The sequence below is a fragment of the Mizuhopecten yessoensis genome, unplaced genomic scaffold (assembly GCF_002113885.1).
Source record: "Mizuhopecten yessoensis strain PY_sf001 unplaced genomic scaffold, ASM211388v2 scaffold11101, whole genome shotgun sequence".
Taxonomy (NCBI): Eukaryota; Metazoa; Mollusca; class Bivalvia; order Pectinida; family Pectinidae; genus Mizuhopecten; species Mizuhopecten yessoensis.
In genome coordinates this window covers 465,551-481,445 of record NW_018408880.1, presented here as the reverse complement: position 1 = coordinate 481,445, position 15,895 = coordinate 465,551, and the positions used below count along the sequence as shown (strand labels likewise).

Here is a 15,895-nt window from a genome sequence, read left to right as displayed (position 1 = left end):
AAACCGTTATATAAGCCCCACAAACTGTCTATGTAGTAACAATGCCATTATACAATTGCATACCTATTTGGAGCAAATCATTTAAGACCGGTAATGTTGTCATCACCTTGGCGTACACCCAAACATGTCTTATTTAGTAAATCAAATCATAGGCCACTGCGGCAAATGGAATCGTGTTATTCACATGTGCACCAGTGCTGAAAACCGGAAACCGTGTGGTTAAAGAAGAAGAACCACAGCAAAAACAATTTTAAGTCCGCGCCATTGTTGTCACGTGCTTCCGTCATTCGAAACCAGGTTATGGTGGCTCCGAATAAGGGTTATATGATCGGGGAAACTCGAGCGCGTGAGACAGACAAGTTTTGTGACCAGTATATTCCAATCAGTTACGCTGTTATAAAGATGAGGTACAAAAATAAGTCAAGTGTGGATCAGACACATAACAGACGGAACAATGTGTTCAATATTAGCACTTTATTCGTGAACGGACATATAAACATGCAAAAATATTCATAAGATTAGAAAAAATAAATATATACATCTTTTCTTCCTCCAAAGATGAGAAAACATTAAAATTATAAGTGCATAATAGCTTATACCATAGCTCAAATGTCACACCTTTGTATACAACCGCCACTTACTTAATGATCAATACCAATATGCAATGCGTAAAGTGTATTTTCCGTCTTCGCTAAACAAGGACTTTCTTCCAACACACATTCCCTGTACCATTGTTAGCGATATTGATTTGTCATTCAAAACGATTATTATCATACCTTCTATTAACCTTTTCGTTATGTCGACTGTAAATCTCCAAGCCAAATTTAAGTTATAATTATCGATTCTTAATGCAGACTGGCCTGTGAGTGTAAATGTAGCATGCCTATTAACATGCCTATCAGCATGTAGGGGTGGGAGATATGACATATCTTGGTGGGTATGTAATATAAATTCGTTCCATTCCATTTCCAGTAAACCCCTCCATTACTAGCTATATATGACAGCAAACATATTCCACAATCGGACTACTCAATTTACTTACATTACGTGAACATATTCAATGACTGATATGGTGTATGTTGGATCGTAAATAAAATATAAAGGAAACAGTGACGTCACTGCATCATCAAAGGGCAGAGTTGAAACTAAGTATGACCAGCTTTACACACAAAAACATACAACTGAAAATCGGAGATATTTTCAAAAATATTGACATTCGTTCTGTAACTAGTGTGTGTAAACTGTGTATACAGATAATTATCTTATTTACGACACTTATTTATTATAGTTTCTGTAGTTATAGTTATTATATCCCACGATATTTAAAAGATACGCCATTTAAATTGCTACCAGAGTCGTAAGCTTGCAAGGCTTTGTAGGACTAAAATCTAAGACGTCGCCAGGATTTGTGTATCACAACATAAACCAATCGTACATACACGTGCATTTGGCACGTGTTTACCTAATGCACGTGTCGTTCAGTCAGGCTCTTGATATCTGGTATGCTCCGTTTTTGTCCGACGTCATTTAAGTGTTAGAGTGTGTTATGTTCAGAGAAAGACTTGTATGATGAGAACATGTTTATTCTATAAGATCCGAGCAAATAAATATCCTTCGACTGCGCCAATGAACCGGTATTAACCGGTACAATCGAAGAGTAACTTTAGCAGACCAAACATAAAATCATGTTGTTTAATCTTTCACATTTGAGGAAACAGAAATATTCTTTAATTTCTAAACATGCAATACAGTCTTGTTATAGAAAAAGTACACTATAGATTTCTCAATAACTTTAAAAGTTGTTCTTGTTATTTTCAGACAATCATTCCTAGCCCCTTATAACCTGTTCCAAATTTTTAATTATTTCCTTATTATGATATGTTCAGTTGTACAAACATGCACTCAAAACACCTCTGTTGTTCCATTTTATAATTTACAGTTGGTGCACACTTCATTTCTGCACTAGATTGCCTATTTTAACTTTTTGTTTTTTCGGAGTATCTAAGAGAGCAATCTAGTGACAAGAAACGGTACCAATGCAGATAAACCAGCCTAATTTCAATTAATGGAAATGTAGCGAGTGTGTTGAGATTACCAACAACATCCAATGACCAATCGGGAACCGTCGGCTCTTTCCGTCTCGTTTACGGAAAGTGCCGAAGGTTCCCGATTGTCCAATGACAATCAACCGAGGTCCCGAATGACACAATAAGAGTAAAGGGAGACAGTCTTTCAGATATCTTTGGTTTGAGGAACAGGAGCAAAAACATTTCCAATGTTAATTGTTTAAGACAACCGGATGGATCTAGATGAAACAATACTTATACCATATAATAAACATTTCAAACTACACAAATACATAACTTCTTGTTAACAGTATGGCCTCGTTTGTTCACAAAGTTACTTAACCCAAAATGGCATTGCATAGTTTTTCATTACTTACAAAATATTATAATCAGATCTAACAATTCTGGTTAACCTATATACAAATATTTTACATGCAGTTACAGGGAGTCTGTGATGATTCAAATGCGTCTATAAATAACCACGAAAATTAAACGTGACCATATTTTTCAGTATTTAAACAGTATATAACCTATTCAAATTATCTCGAAATATAGATCACCACAGACCCCTGTGTCACAACCATGTATTGAACAATGACGCATATCAAAAGATGACGTCAGAAAATCGGTGGTCCACATAGTTCCAAAATGACTGTGGATTGGTCCGGTGGTAAAGTAACCTGCCTGACAAAATATTGGATAAAAAAAAAAAAACACTCTTGTTTTACGCCGTCCCGCCAATCTTTGACCTACACTGGAGCAAGCGTTTCCTCTAAGAGATTGCAAAACCGGAAGTGATATTTCTCCTTCCTGTATAGTTTTTTACACGGCTGATGAGGGAGCTTGCCACGAAAATTCGTATAAATCATATAGATTATAAGACGTCAGTATAAGTCGGTATAATTGAAAATATTCGATTTCGATTGGCTTCATCCAATACTGGCAAACAGATGAACAGTTCATCAAACATTTGATTGGTCAGTTTGGACATCACATGAACACTATAACTCATAAGGTCATTTGATCTACCAGTTCACATATTTAATGTAACAAAAACGTTCATTGGTCAACGGCAGTCATGTGACTTCACAATGCTTTTCGATTGGCTTTTAATGGACAACATCCTGCCATTAAGTAGGTGAAGCCAACACAGCCAGTAAATGGCATGAGAAACAATTTAACTAATGGCAACCACAGGACTTGACAATCATATCAGGAAAACGCTTCAAAACTACATTATAATTATGATCAAAGTAAAGCACTGATTGGGATCCGAGTTTGGTTGGAGCACATCCAGGACTTGGGGCCTTGTAGGGGGTCATCAGGTGCACCAGTGTTTGTATAATTGCGTGATTCGTTGCGTTCATATGGGCTCCAAGTGGAAAAGAACACTCCCCATCACAATAAAATGCCTTGAATCCATCAGGGGCGATAATCCAGTTCTACAACGAGAATATTAACTTTCTTCAGCAAGAATGTCACAGCTCAAAAAACAATATTTATGTGTTTATTTGTAAATAAAATGTTGTGTTAGTAGTGTTATAATAAAATATGACTTAAAGTGAATCCTTTGCGCTTTGGTTTCAAGAGAAAGTCCTGAAAAAATATTGTTCCGGAATTATGTAGTTTTGATCTTCACGTAAATAATATTGCCTGGTTCCTGGAGAGAACAGGTTTTCGCATTATACTGGCCTGACCAATGAGATTTAGTCTATACCAGTTAAATAAGTTATCACCAGACTCACCACACCAAAGAAATAACGGAATTCATTTTTTCTGTTGGTTTCAGATTTAGAATAAACTTACCTGCCATCCGAGGTCCCGGAACTTCATATATAGTGTTCGCCTCTGGCATGGCCACTGTCGGGGCGCTCTCCTTGGAGTTCCTGCCAAAGTGAAAGTATCGTCATTTATGTTGAGTGGAATTATTTTCTTATCGCTGCCATATACCAAGACATATACTAGGAAATAAATAGAGACCCTATTCCCCGAGACCCTCTTCCCCGTTGTAAAGTACCGATATCATGGACAAAATATTTTGAATTGGATTGGTTTATATATTGCAAATTAATCAATGAAAAAAGAACGAAATATCGAGTAAACTTCTACAAATTAAGGATGTCAATTTGAATAAATAAACGCAAGAGGTCCAGAGGGCCAGTATCGCTCACCTGTTTGTTTTGTACATGAAACTGACATATAGGTAATTTCAGACAAAATTTGGTACTAGAACACAAGACATTTTAATATGTAGATATTGTTTTTTGAAATTTTGAAATTTTTATTTTAAAGCTTTTAACCAACGATGGCCTTCGACTCTGGTTAGCACTTAAAGTTGACCTTTGACCTCATTACTGTAATAAAAACAAAGATTCACACAGCTGGTCTACATTACATACCGAAGTAGCATGACTCCCCAAATGGTTCTTAGGATATTGTTGTTTGAGGTTTTCGACATATTTTACCCCTGTGACCTTGAAAGAAGGTCAATGTCATTTTAATGAGGAAACTCGATAGTACATCATCCCAGGTACCTATCCGTACTCCGAGGAGCGCAGAGGCGGGGTAAAACTAGAACGTCCCGGAAATTTGGAAAAGGCAGTGTCTAATTATGAAAACAAACATCTGGAACGATGGCTCGAACAAGGTTATTTCAGTCGACTTGGGATTTTTCATTCTTATTGCGTAAACTTTATTTGAAATACATATCTCTCCCAAACATCAAAACGATATGCAAGGTTAGTTAAATTATATTTCCATCTGGTTTAAATGACATAAGCTGTCTGAAGATTTAAAATCACTGGAATGAAACAAACCAACAAATCATTTGTAAAAATTTAGTTTCCTACTTTCAAGATATCAAAATAATACAACACGTACTACGTAATGCCTTGGTATAAGAGTATTGCTCCTCCTCGTCGTCATTGGCGTAGGCACTTTCCTTCATCCTCCGCCTGACGGCAGCACGAGTCTTCCGGACATGCAGTTCCGGTGTAGACCGGAAGTAACCAACCATAAATGGTTGTTTGTACTCAGGTCCCTTTCGACCTACGATTCCGAACTTTTCCGGTTTAACATCCCGATCTAAAAAGGAAAATATTGTTATAAAATCAATATAAATATTTAAGTTAAGTGCAAAATGCAAAAAATATATTTGCAATAAACCAACTGGTTGCATAATATGATTTGTCAAATTTTATGGTTAAATCTAATGAATGTTAGTAATCATAGACACAATATTTGTCACGCGTTTATTTAAAATTGGCACATTCGATTCATTATTATTTTTGTGGGTGTAAAAGATAAGTGCAAGTATGATAGTAGGGTTTATCTCTGTAAAATGTAAATGTTATGTAGTTATGGTCTGTTATGCGCAGTCACGAAAGGACTACTTCCTCTCGGCGGTTTGCTCTGCTGATGAAATGTAGGTAAGGCCAATGCACAGTCGTGAAAGGACAACTTCTTCTCGACGGTTCGCTCTGCTGATGAAATAAAGGTAAGGCCAATGCGCAGTCGCGAAAGGCCAACTTCTTATCGACGGTTTGCTCTGCTGATGAAATGTAAGTAAGGCCAATGCACAGTCGCGAAAGGACAACTTCTTCTCGACGGTTCTCTGCTGATGAAATGTAGGTAAGGCCAATGCACAGTCGTGAAAGGACAACTTCTTCTCGACGGTTCGCTCTGCTGATGAAATAAAGGTAAGGCCAATGCGCAGTCGCGAAAGGCCAACTTCTTATCGACGGTTCGCTCTGCTGATGAAATATGTAAGGCCAATGCGCAGTCGCGAAAGGACAACTTCTTCTGGACGGTTTACTCTGCTGGTTATACAAGTCTCGCATTTCTCGAGAGCGTTAATCCGGGGAAAGGAAGACTTCTGATTGCATATGAAACCATAACTTAATTGCATACAATCTTATTTATTTCTTGAGATATTAAAAACACACTAATAAAGTAGTGTACATCCTAAGCTAACGACGGGTATTTCGGTCAATTTTCTTTTAGTAAACACTCACTTTTTTTTAAGAATATAATTTTCATAAACAGGCCCATATTGGTGGTGGGAGAATACGTCCAATGCGAGGCTGCATTCGTAAGGTTAAAGGTCAACCATCCTTGGTAGTTAGCCCTCACTGTGAGATTGCTCTCCGTCACTATCTGGTAGTTCCTGAAGAGACAAGGAAACGTCAGTTAAACAGACAGGTAACACGTGTACAAACAATGTCATTAGCAGACAGGTAAAATTGATAAGTGTTTGACGTGTTCATGTTATACGGTAAATATTGTTGAATTTCGAAGGTTATTTCCTAACAAAATAAGCCAACCAGATTGATATGTATCGCCTATGCCCCGTTTTGACAATCATTGCACATATCAGAGAAACTAAGTTAAACGAAAAGACTTACTGTTGATGGAAATACTGACAAAGACAATGGACCATGAAAGGTACGTCGCATCCAGCACTTGATGCATTAGTTGATATGTACTACCTCAGATGCATCTATGGTCCATGTTTGGTTGGTGTAGCACTTATACTTTCAGAGAAACTAACTTAAACACAAAAACGTGATGTTGACGCCGCCGTCACCGGAAAGCAACATCTAAGTCTCGCTTCCACATCGTTGCGGCGAGACAACAAACCGTCTGAATACAAAAAGACTTTTTCCCTATCATTTCTCCGTGTTTGTGGATATTTACATAAATGCTGACGTCAAACTAATATGAGCTACAGTCATGCTGTAAATATATATATATATATATACCAGAACGCAAATCTCTTGAGTGGTAGGTAGGTAAAATAGATAAACTTTGAGGCTTTTACATGAAATGCGGTTTTTGTTTTAAAATCTCGAAGTTTTCTTTTCTTAACGGAATAGACCATCTGGATACAAATTTACAGTTTCCTCGTTATATCCCCCTTGTATGTAGTATACAATGCATGAACATCATATCTTACGTCAACATAACAGATGTTATAGACAAGCTATGACTAAATATAACGGTATGCAAATCTCGTTTGTGCGGACAGCAAATCAGGTACATGTACCTCACTGACATTTACATAAAGTACGGTAAATACTTTACAAAACTTTCCGTTTGGATACAAAAATAATTTTGTTTCTTTATCGTTTCCTTCTGTTTGTTAGACATTAACAGCAATGCTAACGTCAACATGATGAATGTTATGATTATATGTTCTGAAGGTTACCGCGTAAGAACCTCTAAATAAATTTATCATTATTTAGATTTTGATTTCTTGTTGTTTATCTTTTTCGTTTGCAGATACAACAATGTGCAGAAGACAGAGTGAAATGTTTCCTGGTCGAATGATTGACAGAACAAATGTACAGGAGACAGTGTAAAATGGTTTATGGTAGAAAAAAAGTTCAGGATATTCTACCCGCATAAAAATGTGCATGAGACAGTGCGAAATATTTCCTGCTCGAAAAAATGTCCACTTTCCGATCAAATGACTGACAGAATAACAAATATGTAGGAGACGAATCTTATTATTTTCCGTTTCTTTCATTTGAAAATATACTGAACAAAAAAAGAAACGCACAATTAAATTATGCAATCAATAGCCTATGATATTTTGGGAAATTTGTACAAAATTTTATATCAATATGAAGCGACAAGTCTACTCTTTACAATACTGTAGAAGAAAAGTCTGTGTGACGGCACCCGTGTCATCAGTAGTTACTCAAAGTGGGATACCCGCGAAAAACAAAATGACACTTCAGTACCTGGTGTAGGCACCGTTTGCACGAATCCCTGCACGGATTCTCCTATGCATTGAATTCATGAGAACATTTATTCGCCTTAAGGGAATGTTGTTCCATGCTTGTGTTAATGCTGCGATCAACTGGGCGCGGTTAGTTGGGGTTTTGGCCTTTCCTAATACGCCTGTCCAGCTCATCCCACAGATGCCCAATCCATTCCAGAAAATCGCGACAGACTCTGGCAACATGCGGTCGAGCATTGTCTTGCTGGAAAATTAGGTTATGACCTCTGAGAAGTGGAAGGACATGTGATTGGGGGATCTCAGTGGCGGATCCAGAGGGGTTTTTTGGGCTTCAGGAAACCTCCCCACCCTGATAATTTTCTTTAAAAATCATGTATTTTCACCATTTTCCTCATTTTTTCCCCCACATGGAACCCCCCCAGGAAATTTGGCTCCTGGCAGTTTGAGAACTAATTGGTCTGCCATGAGTACCTAAGGTATGCGACGCAGTCTCTACAGCAGTCTTGAATCTGTTGCGCAAGTGCGACAATCGAATCGCCCTGTCTTGTCGTACGGTCGTTACACGCGGACGACCGCTCCTGGGACGATCGGAAACTAACCCAGTAGCACGGAAACGTGTACAGAGACGGTTAATTGTACACGGGCCAACACCAAACTGCCGTGCGACAGCAGTTTGGCTATGACCATCTATCAACATCGCAATTGCTCTACCCCTCTGAATTTATGTTGAGCGTGGCATCTCAGTCAATGGCGAAATCAAAATGCCAACGTGGAAAATTAATGTGGCTGAACTTCGAGTATCCGTTGAGATTATTTGTTTGAAAAACTCCGGCTTGGCTTGATCACGCCGCGTGATTTGGACTAAAGAAGCTCACAGTCACACAATGACATCGTCACGCTTGGCTGATTTTAGGGTAGATTGTTGTTCAGTATACTTTTAATCATATTTGACATTCTGTCAAGTATATAAAAATTGCTAAATGGCCAAATATATTTGAGTAAAGGCACATTCCCGTTCTTTTTTCTTTAAAAAATAGTTTGCTTCATACAATACTTGTATGTATACATGTCATAGAGGGACACATGTCATGTAATTCCACATGATTCCATTGTACACTGGATTTAAACCAGAGATAAGATAATTTTTATTTTAATCGACATGAAACTAGGCTCAGTTTCATTGAACACGCGAATATAGTGTGAAGTTTGATACCCCGAACTTGGGTGTTGTCTGACCAGTTCCGTACAAAATACGAATTCAAACTCAATTAAATGTCATTATTAGGCCGAAAAATTCCCAATTACAGATAGTTACAAGTCAATCTTTTGTGAGTAACGAAATATTTCTAAATAGCAGACACTATTTCGGGTACGTGGCATCACTTCTAAAAGTGGTCCACGATATAATTGCACCACGCCCCTAGTTCGGAAGGCCATTGAAACAATTAGTTCGTTGTTTCTGAACGTATACATATACGGGTATACATATACGGGCAAGATAGTCAAGTATTTTGTGTTTAAAAAATAATTTAATAAACTATCATCAGCAGGCCACATTTCTTCATGGCACATATGCATCCGCTAAATCAATGTTTTCAAAGTACATAATGTTGTTGATTTCGTGAACCATACATTGATGTTTACTCGCGAATGATTGAATTCATGGCTGAGAGGACAATAAATTTAAAGTAAGTGTCATGTAAATCATATTCACGGAAGGTTTAAATTCTCTAATATGTCCTCTCACGAATTAACGCGAAAATATAGCCAGGGTAAAATATAACAGTGTTGTGGAAAGTGGACACAAAAAAAAGATCTTTTTAGAGATTAATGGATAAAGAGAAACGTATATGTCATTATTTGATATACGTGTCTTACAAGGAAGTATTGTGTGACTTTAAACATATTTTATTAACCAGAATTGGAAAATAGGATTTGGCACAACTTATTACAACTTATGAAGCCATCTCCTTACAACAATAAATCAAAACAACAGATGATGACATAGACTGTCAATTACAATTCATAGTAGTATGAAGCGGTTTTTAAATTAACACATACACATACAAACAAACAAAAACATGTTTTAAAGTCAAGTTCATAATCGAAACATGTTAAAATCTTCCACTGGATCTAATAAAAGTTTGCACTTATTTGAATACATCACAATTTGTATCCAAAGCCAGATTTTCATTTCCAAACAGAAATCATTTCAACGTTAAATGTACATTTAAATGATTTATATGATCAAAAAGTACAGTAGGAGCATTTGTGTAAGGTTGACATTCAAAGAAGAAGTGATAGGCATTTTCGCAATGGTAGCCACAATTTAAACAATTGGAGTCTTGAAGCAAGTTTGCACGGTAAAGATTATGTTTGAGAGGACTGCATTCGTGTCGTAGTCTGGTATGAAGCGTGTTTAGTTTTCTGTCACCACGTAGGTAATGAGGGGGTACTGTATATGGTATGTTGGAGACTAGAGCTGATTTGAACGATGAAAAAGACATGGATCTAATATTATAGTCTAGAGTATTCCACATTTTTAATGAAGAAGGCAAGAAAGATAAACTAATAGCAGATAGTCTGAAATTGGGAATTTTGTAGTTATCATTATTTCTAAGAGCATGTCGGTTTTCTCCTACCTTAGTGGGAAGTAGATTTGTTAGGTATTTCGGGGTTTGATGCCTATCCATTTTGTAGATTAACTGAAGTTTTCGTCTTCTTCCTCTATCCGAAAGTAATTCAAGACCAGTGTCTGTATATAATGATTCATTTCTAGCATATGACGGTAAACCTGTAATTATTCTAGCTACTTCACGTTGAGCCCTCTCTAACTCTTCAGAATCGACCAGAGTATAACCATCCCAAACCTCACATGCATATTCTAAAACTGGTAATATGTAAGTTTTGTAAATTCTTAAGAGCATCCCGCTTCAACATTTATTTTGAGTTTTCGAAAAAATAAAAAATAAATCATTACCGATTTATAGATTTCACTTACATGATCTGACCATTTTGCATCTGAATTGAATGTAACTCCAAGGTGCCTATGCATACTGTTAAAATTCGAAATATGTCCATCAAAAATCAGTTCAAGATCTTCATCTATATCATTTGAATTTGATATGAAAATAACTTCCGTCTTATTTGGATTGAAAGTAACAAGCCAGGTGTTGGCCCACCTCTTTAAAGCTTCCAGGTCCCTATTCAAAACTGTTTGTTTATCTAGACAAGAAGATGAAGAGCTTTTTAAAGACGTATCATCAGCAAAAAGACGTGTTGTAGATTCTAGTACTTCGGCGATATCATTTATATAAATTAAGAAAAACAATGGTCCAAGAATTGAACCCTGAGGAATTCCAGCACATATCAAACCAGCATCAGAAGAAGAATTAGTTATCAGCGCTTTCTGTTGTCTGTTGCTTAAGTAGTTTTCGATCCAAGAAAGGAAATTTCCTGAGATACCATATGATTTTAACTTGACTAATAAACCATTATGCCAGACTCTGTCAAAAGCTTTTACGTGTCTTACAAGGTAGTATTGTGTGTTCGAAACACGTCATTCTAGGATGTTTATTAATATGTTTTGTTGTTCAGAAGCCACTGCTAGGAGCTCGGAAAGGATCGGATTTTCTTGACCTTTGACCCCGTGTCATCAACTTGAAAACACAGGTAAGAAAGTTACAATCAGCATAGTGATCAGAAAGCGTTGTGTTTCGAAAATGATGGATATTCGTACTAGCGGAAACTTATAGTATCAAAACGACAAATTCCAAAACGCATAACTTAAAAGAGACCTGGGGTTTTGTTCGTTTGTGCGGAGCTACGGGTTTGTCTGTTTTAAAAGTAATATTTTTCGGGTCAAGGCTCGTTTGAAAGCAGCATCAGATTACTTGGTTCGACCTTATTTCATAAACGAACAACTCTGGTCCAACCGGTTCAATCGTTTGGATCGCGATAAACGAAAGCGGCCATGGTATTTCTGGAGTTCTACACAATCGGCTAACCTCGGCTGATTCCGATACCCTTTGTCTGATGAAGGTTCGGAAACTATCGAGTTGTGACGCATGGAGTTTATAACACAGCCACACAAACTACCGAATACCGATTCACTGAGAGTAACACATACGTAAAACTTCGATATAATGCCACTCTTGCGAATTTACCATCTCGGCTTCGGCCAGCCGGCACATCTGTGTCTTAGCTTTCATAAATCATTTACACTTTGTACATATAACGGTTGTCTTCTACATATACATCAAAATCTCGTTACAACGCCAAAATTGTCACAGGACAAAGGAAGGCAGTGCAACGAGGTTTTACTGTTATAATATGTGTTGACTTTCATAGGACAAAGGAAGGCAGTGTAATGAGGTTTTATTGTTATAATAATTAAAATATATCTTTAACAGTCAACAGAATGAATGAAACTTACTCCGGATTATCGCCCTGCTGAATCATGTAGATTTGTACTTGGAACTTGTGTTTTTTCCACTTGCCGGCCTTTTCTTTATAGAGGCGCAGCTCTGCTCTCGCCACAGTCTCTTTCGGAGTGATCTCGCTGAAGTCAAAATAAAAAGTTCGGTCCCTCTGGCGACGTAAATGTTTAATCTTCTTAGCTGAAAAATGTAGAAGACATAAATTCAATCTTTGTTAATATCAAAACACAAACATCGAAAACGACTACACTGAAAATAGTTTCCTAACGCATTCTGGTTGGTAAAATCGCATTTTGGCGTTGATGGTGAGCGCATCCATTGCATCAATTTGTATAGGGTATATATATAAATTTAATATATTTTACAACAATTATTAAACAAGTTGTTACAACTTATATTAATAACTCATGTTGGCCCGGATGTTAGCGCGCTGGGGAGGAAACTGGAATACCCGGAGGAAACCCACGTGGTCGGGCAGGTGAACCCATACCTTTTCACGTCCGATCGGGGATCGAACGACGGCCGCCTTGGTACAAGGCGAGTGCGATATCCGTTGCGCCACCCGACCAACCGTAAAAGTTTTAGCGGCGAATATTTGATCTGAGGTGGGGGAAGAATTTGGAAGATTATTTTTTGTTTGTCTCTGCTCGTAATGACATGAAAATGAATAATCCTCACAAGCCCATCGATTAAAACAGCATCAATATTTGATTCTTGGAAAAAATACGAGAATCTTCATCACCCCCTCCTTTTTCTTAATCCTCTCTTAAATGAAATATCACCTACTCGATAATAGAAATACTCACGTTTCAGCAAAGGTCAATCCGGTGGATTTTTAACCAAATGTATACGTGTGCAAAATAGCTTTTATTGTGTAAACACAAATTTGTAAAAGGCCAAAACTGTATCTTCAAACCAAATACAACTTTTTGTTTTGAAAAATTATGAAGCCCACATACACCACTTCATCATGTAAATGCCAATTTTAGTGCTGTTTTATTTTTTAAATTTTGATACATGTAATATTACAGGGTTTATTCATTATACAAAAATATCACCTATGGCCACCGTACGCTACTGTACACTACTATACTTGTACAATGATATATGTGATTGTCACCGTATTAACATTTAAAGATCCCTGTCCCACTGCCGCCAAAACACCAGAAATACAGTTAATAATTCACGGAGTAACCTCCCCCTTAACCCCGATCTGGATACAACTACCGTTGACTTCCATTGACCATGCATGTAGCTCAGTTGGTAAAATAGACCAAATTGTGATTAGAGGTCCAGGGTTCGAGTCCTGGTCCGGCACCGTTGCAAAATTTGTTTCACTCTCGGAACACTGTTGATGATTTCTGTTTTGCCAATTTCATTTTGATTGTTTTTATGATATTTTCGCAAACTATGAGGTTTTTTTTAGACATTAAATGCTAAGGACATGTAGGTAAATAATCCATTTCGTACATGCAGTTACAGTTTTAGGCAATGGTATAATGAATCCTTAAACGAAAACCATGCAACTTTGTTCAATGCCATCGAGAAACGCGGGCACTTTCCGTTATCGGCTAACCTCGGCTGATTCCGGTACCCTTATGGAGGTACGGAATCTGCCGAGATGTGACAAATGGAGAAAATACTTTCTCGTTTACGGAAAGTACCGACGGTCCCCGATTGCGTTCAATGGTCATAGTTATCACTCCTCTTCTTCTGCCTAACAAACACAAACGACCTTTTCCAGGGCCACACTAGTGTAAACTTTCTACCACTAGTGTAAGCTCTCATCCAATAAATGATTCACAAAACTGTTAATATCCTGTACTATGTAACAAATACATCAAACACAGTCTTCAGCAATCAGAAAGTTACATTAGAATTAACAAGGGAAGTAACTCTCAAACCTAACCCTAATACACTTGTATGCCGAATCGCGTACTGGATTGCACTTCGTTCACCTGCTCGGGGGGTTTCAAACTACTCGACAAAGAACCTTGATATGAATTGTAAACACCGACGAAAGCTCATGTATCCATCACAAATATTTACAAGTAATAAACTTGAGTATTTAAACGTTTCAATGACGTGTGCACGTGTTCATTCTTCAACTGGGAAATATGATACGGTTTATAATCCGACGTCTCCTCATCTTACAAGTGAAATTATTGTCAGTAACAAGTGTTTTTCATATATATATAAAAATCAATGTTACGACTTCCTCCGAAAATAACCTCTCGTTAAAAAAATTAAAGGGTCGACTCCGGTACACAGTTACAGACCTCAATGCATTAAACCCAATTTACGTCAATTTCTGACAGGCACTGTGGTGTACGCTCGCCCTAATGATGGTGTACAGCGAAACGGTTTCAACACTTGGCAGATTATAAAACAAGATTGTAGTAGTTTGGCTCCTCTTTCACTTCACTGGGCAAAGTTAGTCAAAACAAAATTTAAAGGAGTGTCGATGGAAAGGAAAAAATCTTAAGGATCCCTGTCCCATTGCGATGTGTTTTTTCCTATCCTCCCCTTAACTTCCGTTTGGATATAACTAGCACAGTTGGGCAAGGACACGTCCGTTTATATATAACTGTAGTACAGTTGGGCCAGGACACGTCCGTTTATATATAACTGTAGTACAGTTGGGCTAGGACACGTCCGTTTATATATAACTGTAGCACAGTCGGGCTAGGACACGTCCGTTTATATATAACTGTAGTACAGTTGGGCTAGGACACGTCCGTTTATATATAACTGTAGCACAGTCGGGCTAGGACACGTCCGTTTATATATAACTGTAGTACAGTTGGGCCAGAACACGTCCGTTTATATATAACTGTAGAAAAGTTGGGTCAGGACACGTCCGTTTATATATAATTGTAGTACAGTTGGGCCAGGAAACGTCCGTTTATATATAACTGTAGTACAGTTGGGCCAGGACACGTCCGTTTATATATAACTGTAGCACAGTTGGGCCAAGGACGCGTCCGTTATATATAACTGTAGTACAGTTCGGCTAGGACACGTCCGTTTATATATAACTGTAGTACAGTTGGGCTAGGACGCGTCCGTTTGGATATCCCTGTAGCACAACTGTAGCACAGTTGGGCTAGGACACGTCCGTTTATATATATAACTGTAGTACAGTTCGGCTAGGACACGTCCGTTTATATATAATTGTAGTACAGTTGGGCCAGGGCACGTCCGTTTATATATAACTGTAGCACAATTGGGCTAGGACCCGTCCGTTTATATACAACTGTGGTACAGTTGGGCTAGGACACGTCCGTTTATATATATAACTGTAGTACAGTTCGGCTAGGACACGTCCGTTTATATATAACTGTAGTACAGTTCGGCTAGGACACGTCCGTTTATATATAACTGTAGTACAGTTGGGCCAGGACACGTCCGTTTATATATAACTGTAGCACAATTGGGCTAGGACACGTCCGTTTATATACAACTGTGGTACAGTTGGGCTAGGACACGTCCGTTTATATATAACTGTAGCACAGTCGGGCTAGGACACGTCCGTTTATATATAACTGTAGTAAAGTTGGGCTAGGACACGTCCGTTTATATATAACTGTAGCACAGTTGGGCTAGGACACGTCCGTTTATATATAAGTGTAGTACAGTTGGGCTAA

At 37.8% G+C, this 15,895-nt stretch overlaps 1 protein-coding gene across 1 annotated transcript in view; it reads right to left on the bottom strand.

Moving 5' to 3' along the window:
• Positions 1–459: 459 nt before the first annotated feature.
• The window catches only part of LOC110465759 (bone morphogenetic protein 7-like), a 34,501-nt gene continuing 19,065 nt past the window's right edge, over positions 460–15,895 (bottom strand). Inside the window, exons 2-6 of the mRNA XM_021521827.1 lie at positions 12,245–12,428; positions 6,080–6,231; positions 4,947–5,150; positions 3,873–3,952; positions 460–3,508 (exon numbers count right to left, since the gene is read on the bottom strand). Of these exons, the coding sequence (XP_021377502.1) occupies positions 3,248–3,508; positions 3,873–3,952; positions 4,947–5,150; positions 6,080–6,231; positions 12,245–12,428 (881 nt within the window). The 3' untranslated portion in view covers positions 460–3,247. The remainder of the gene's footprint in view (positions 3,509–3,872; positions 3,953–4,946; positions 5,151–6,079; positions 6,232–12,244; positions 12,429–15,895) is intronic.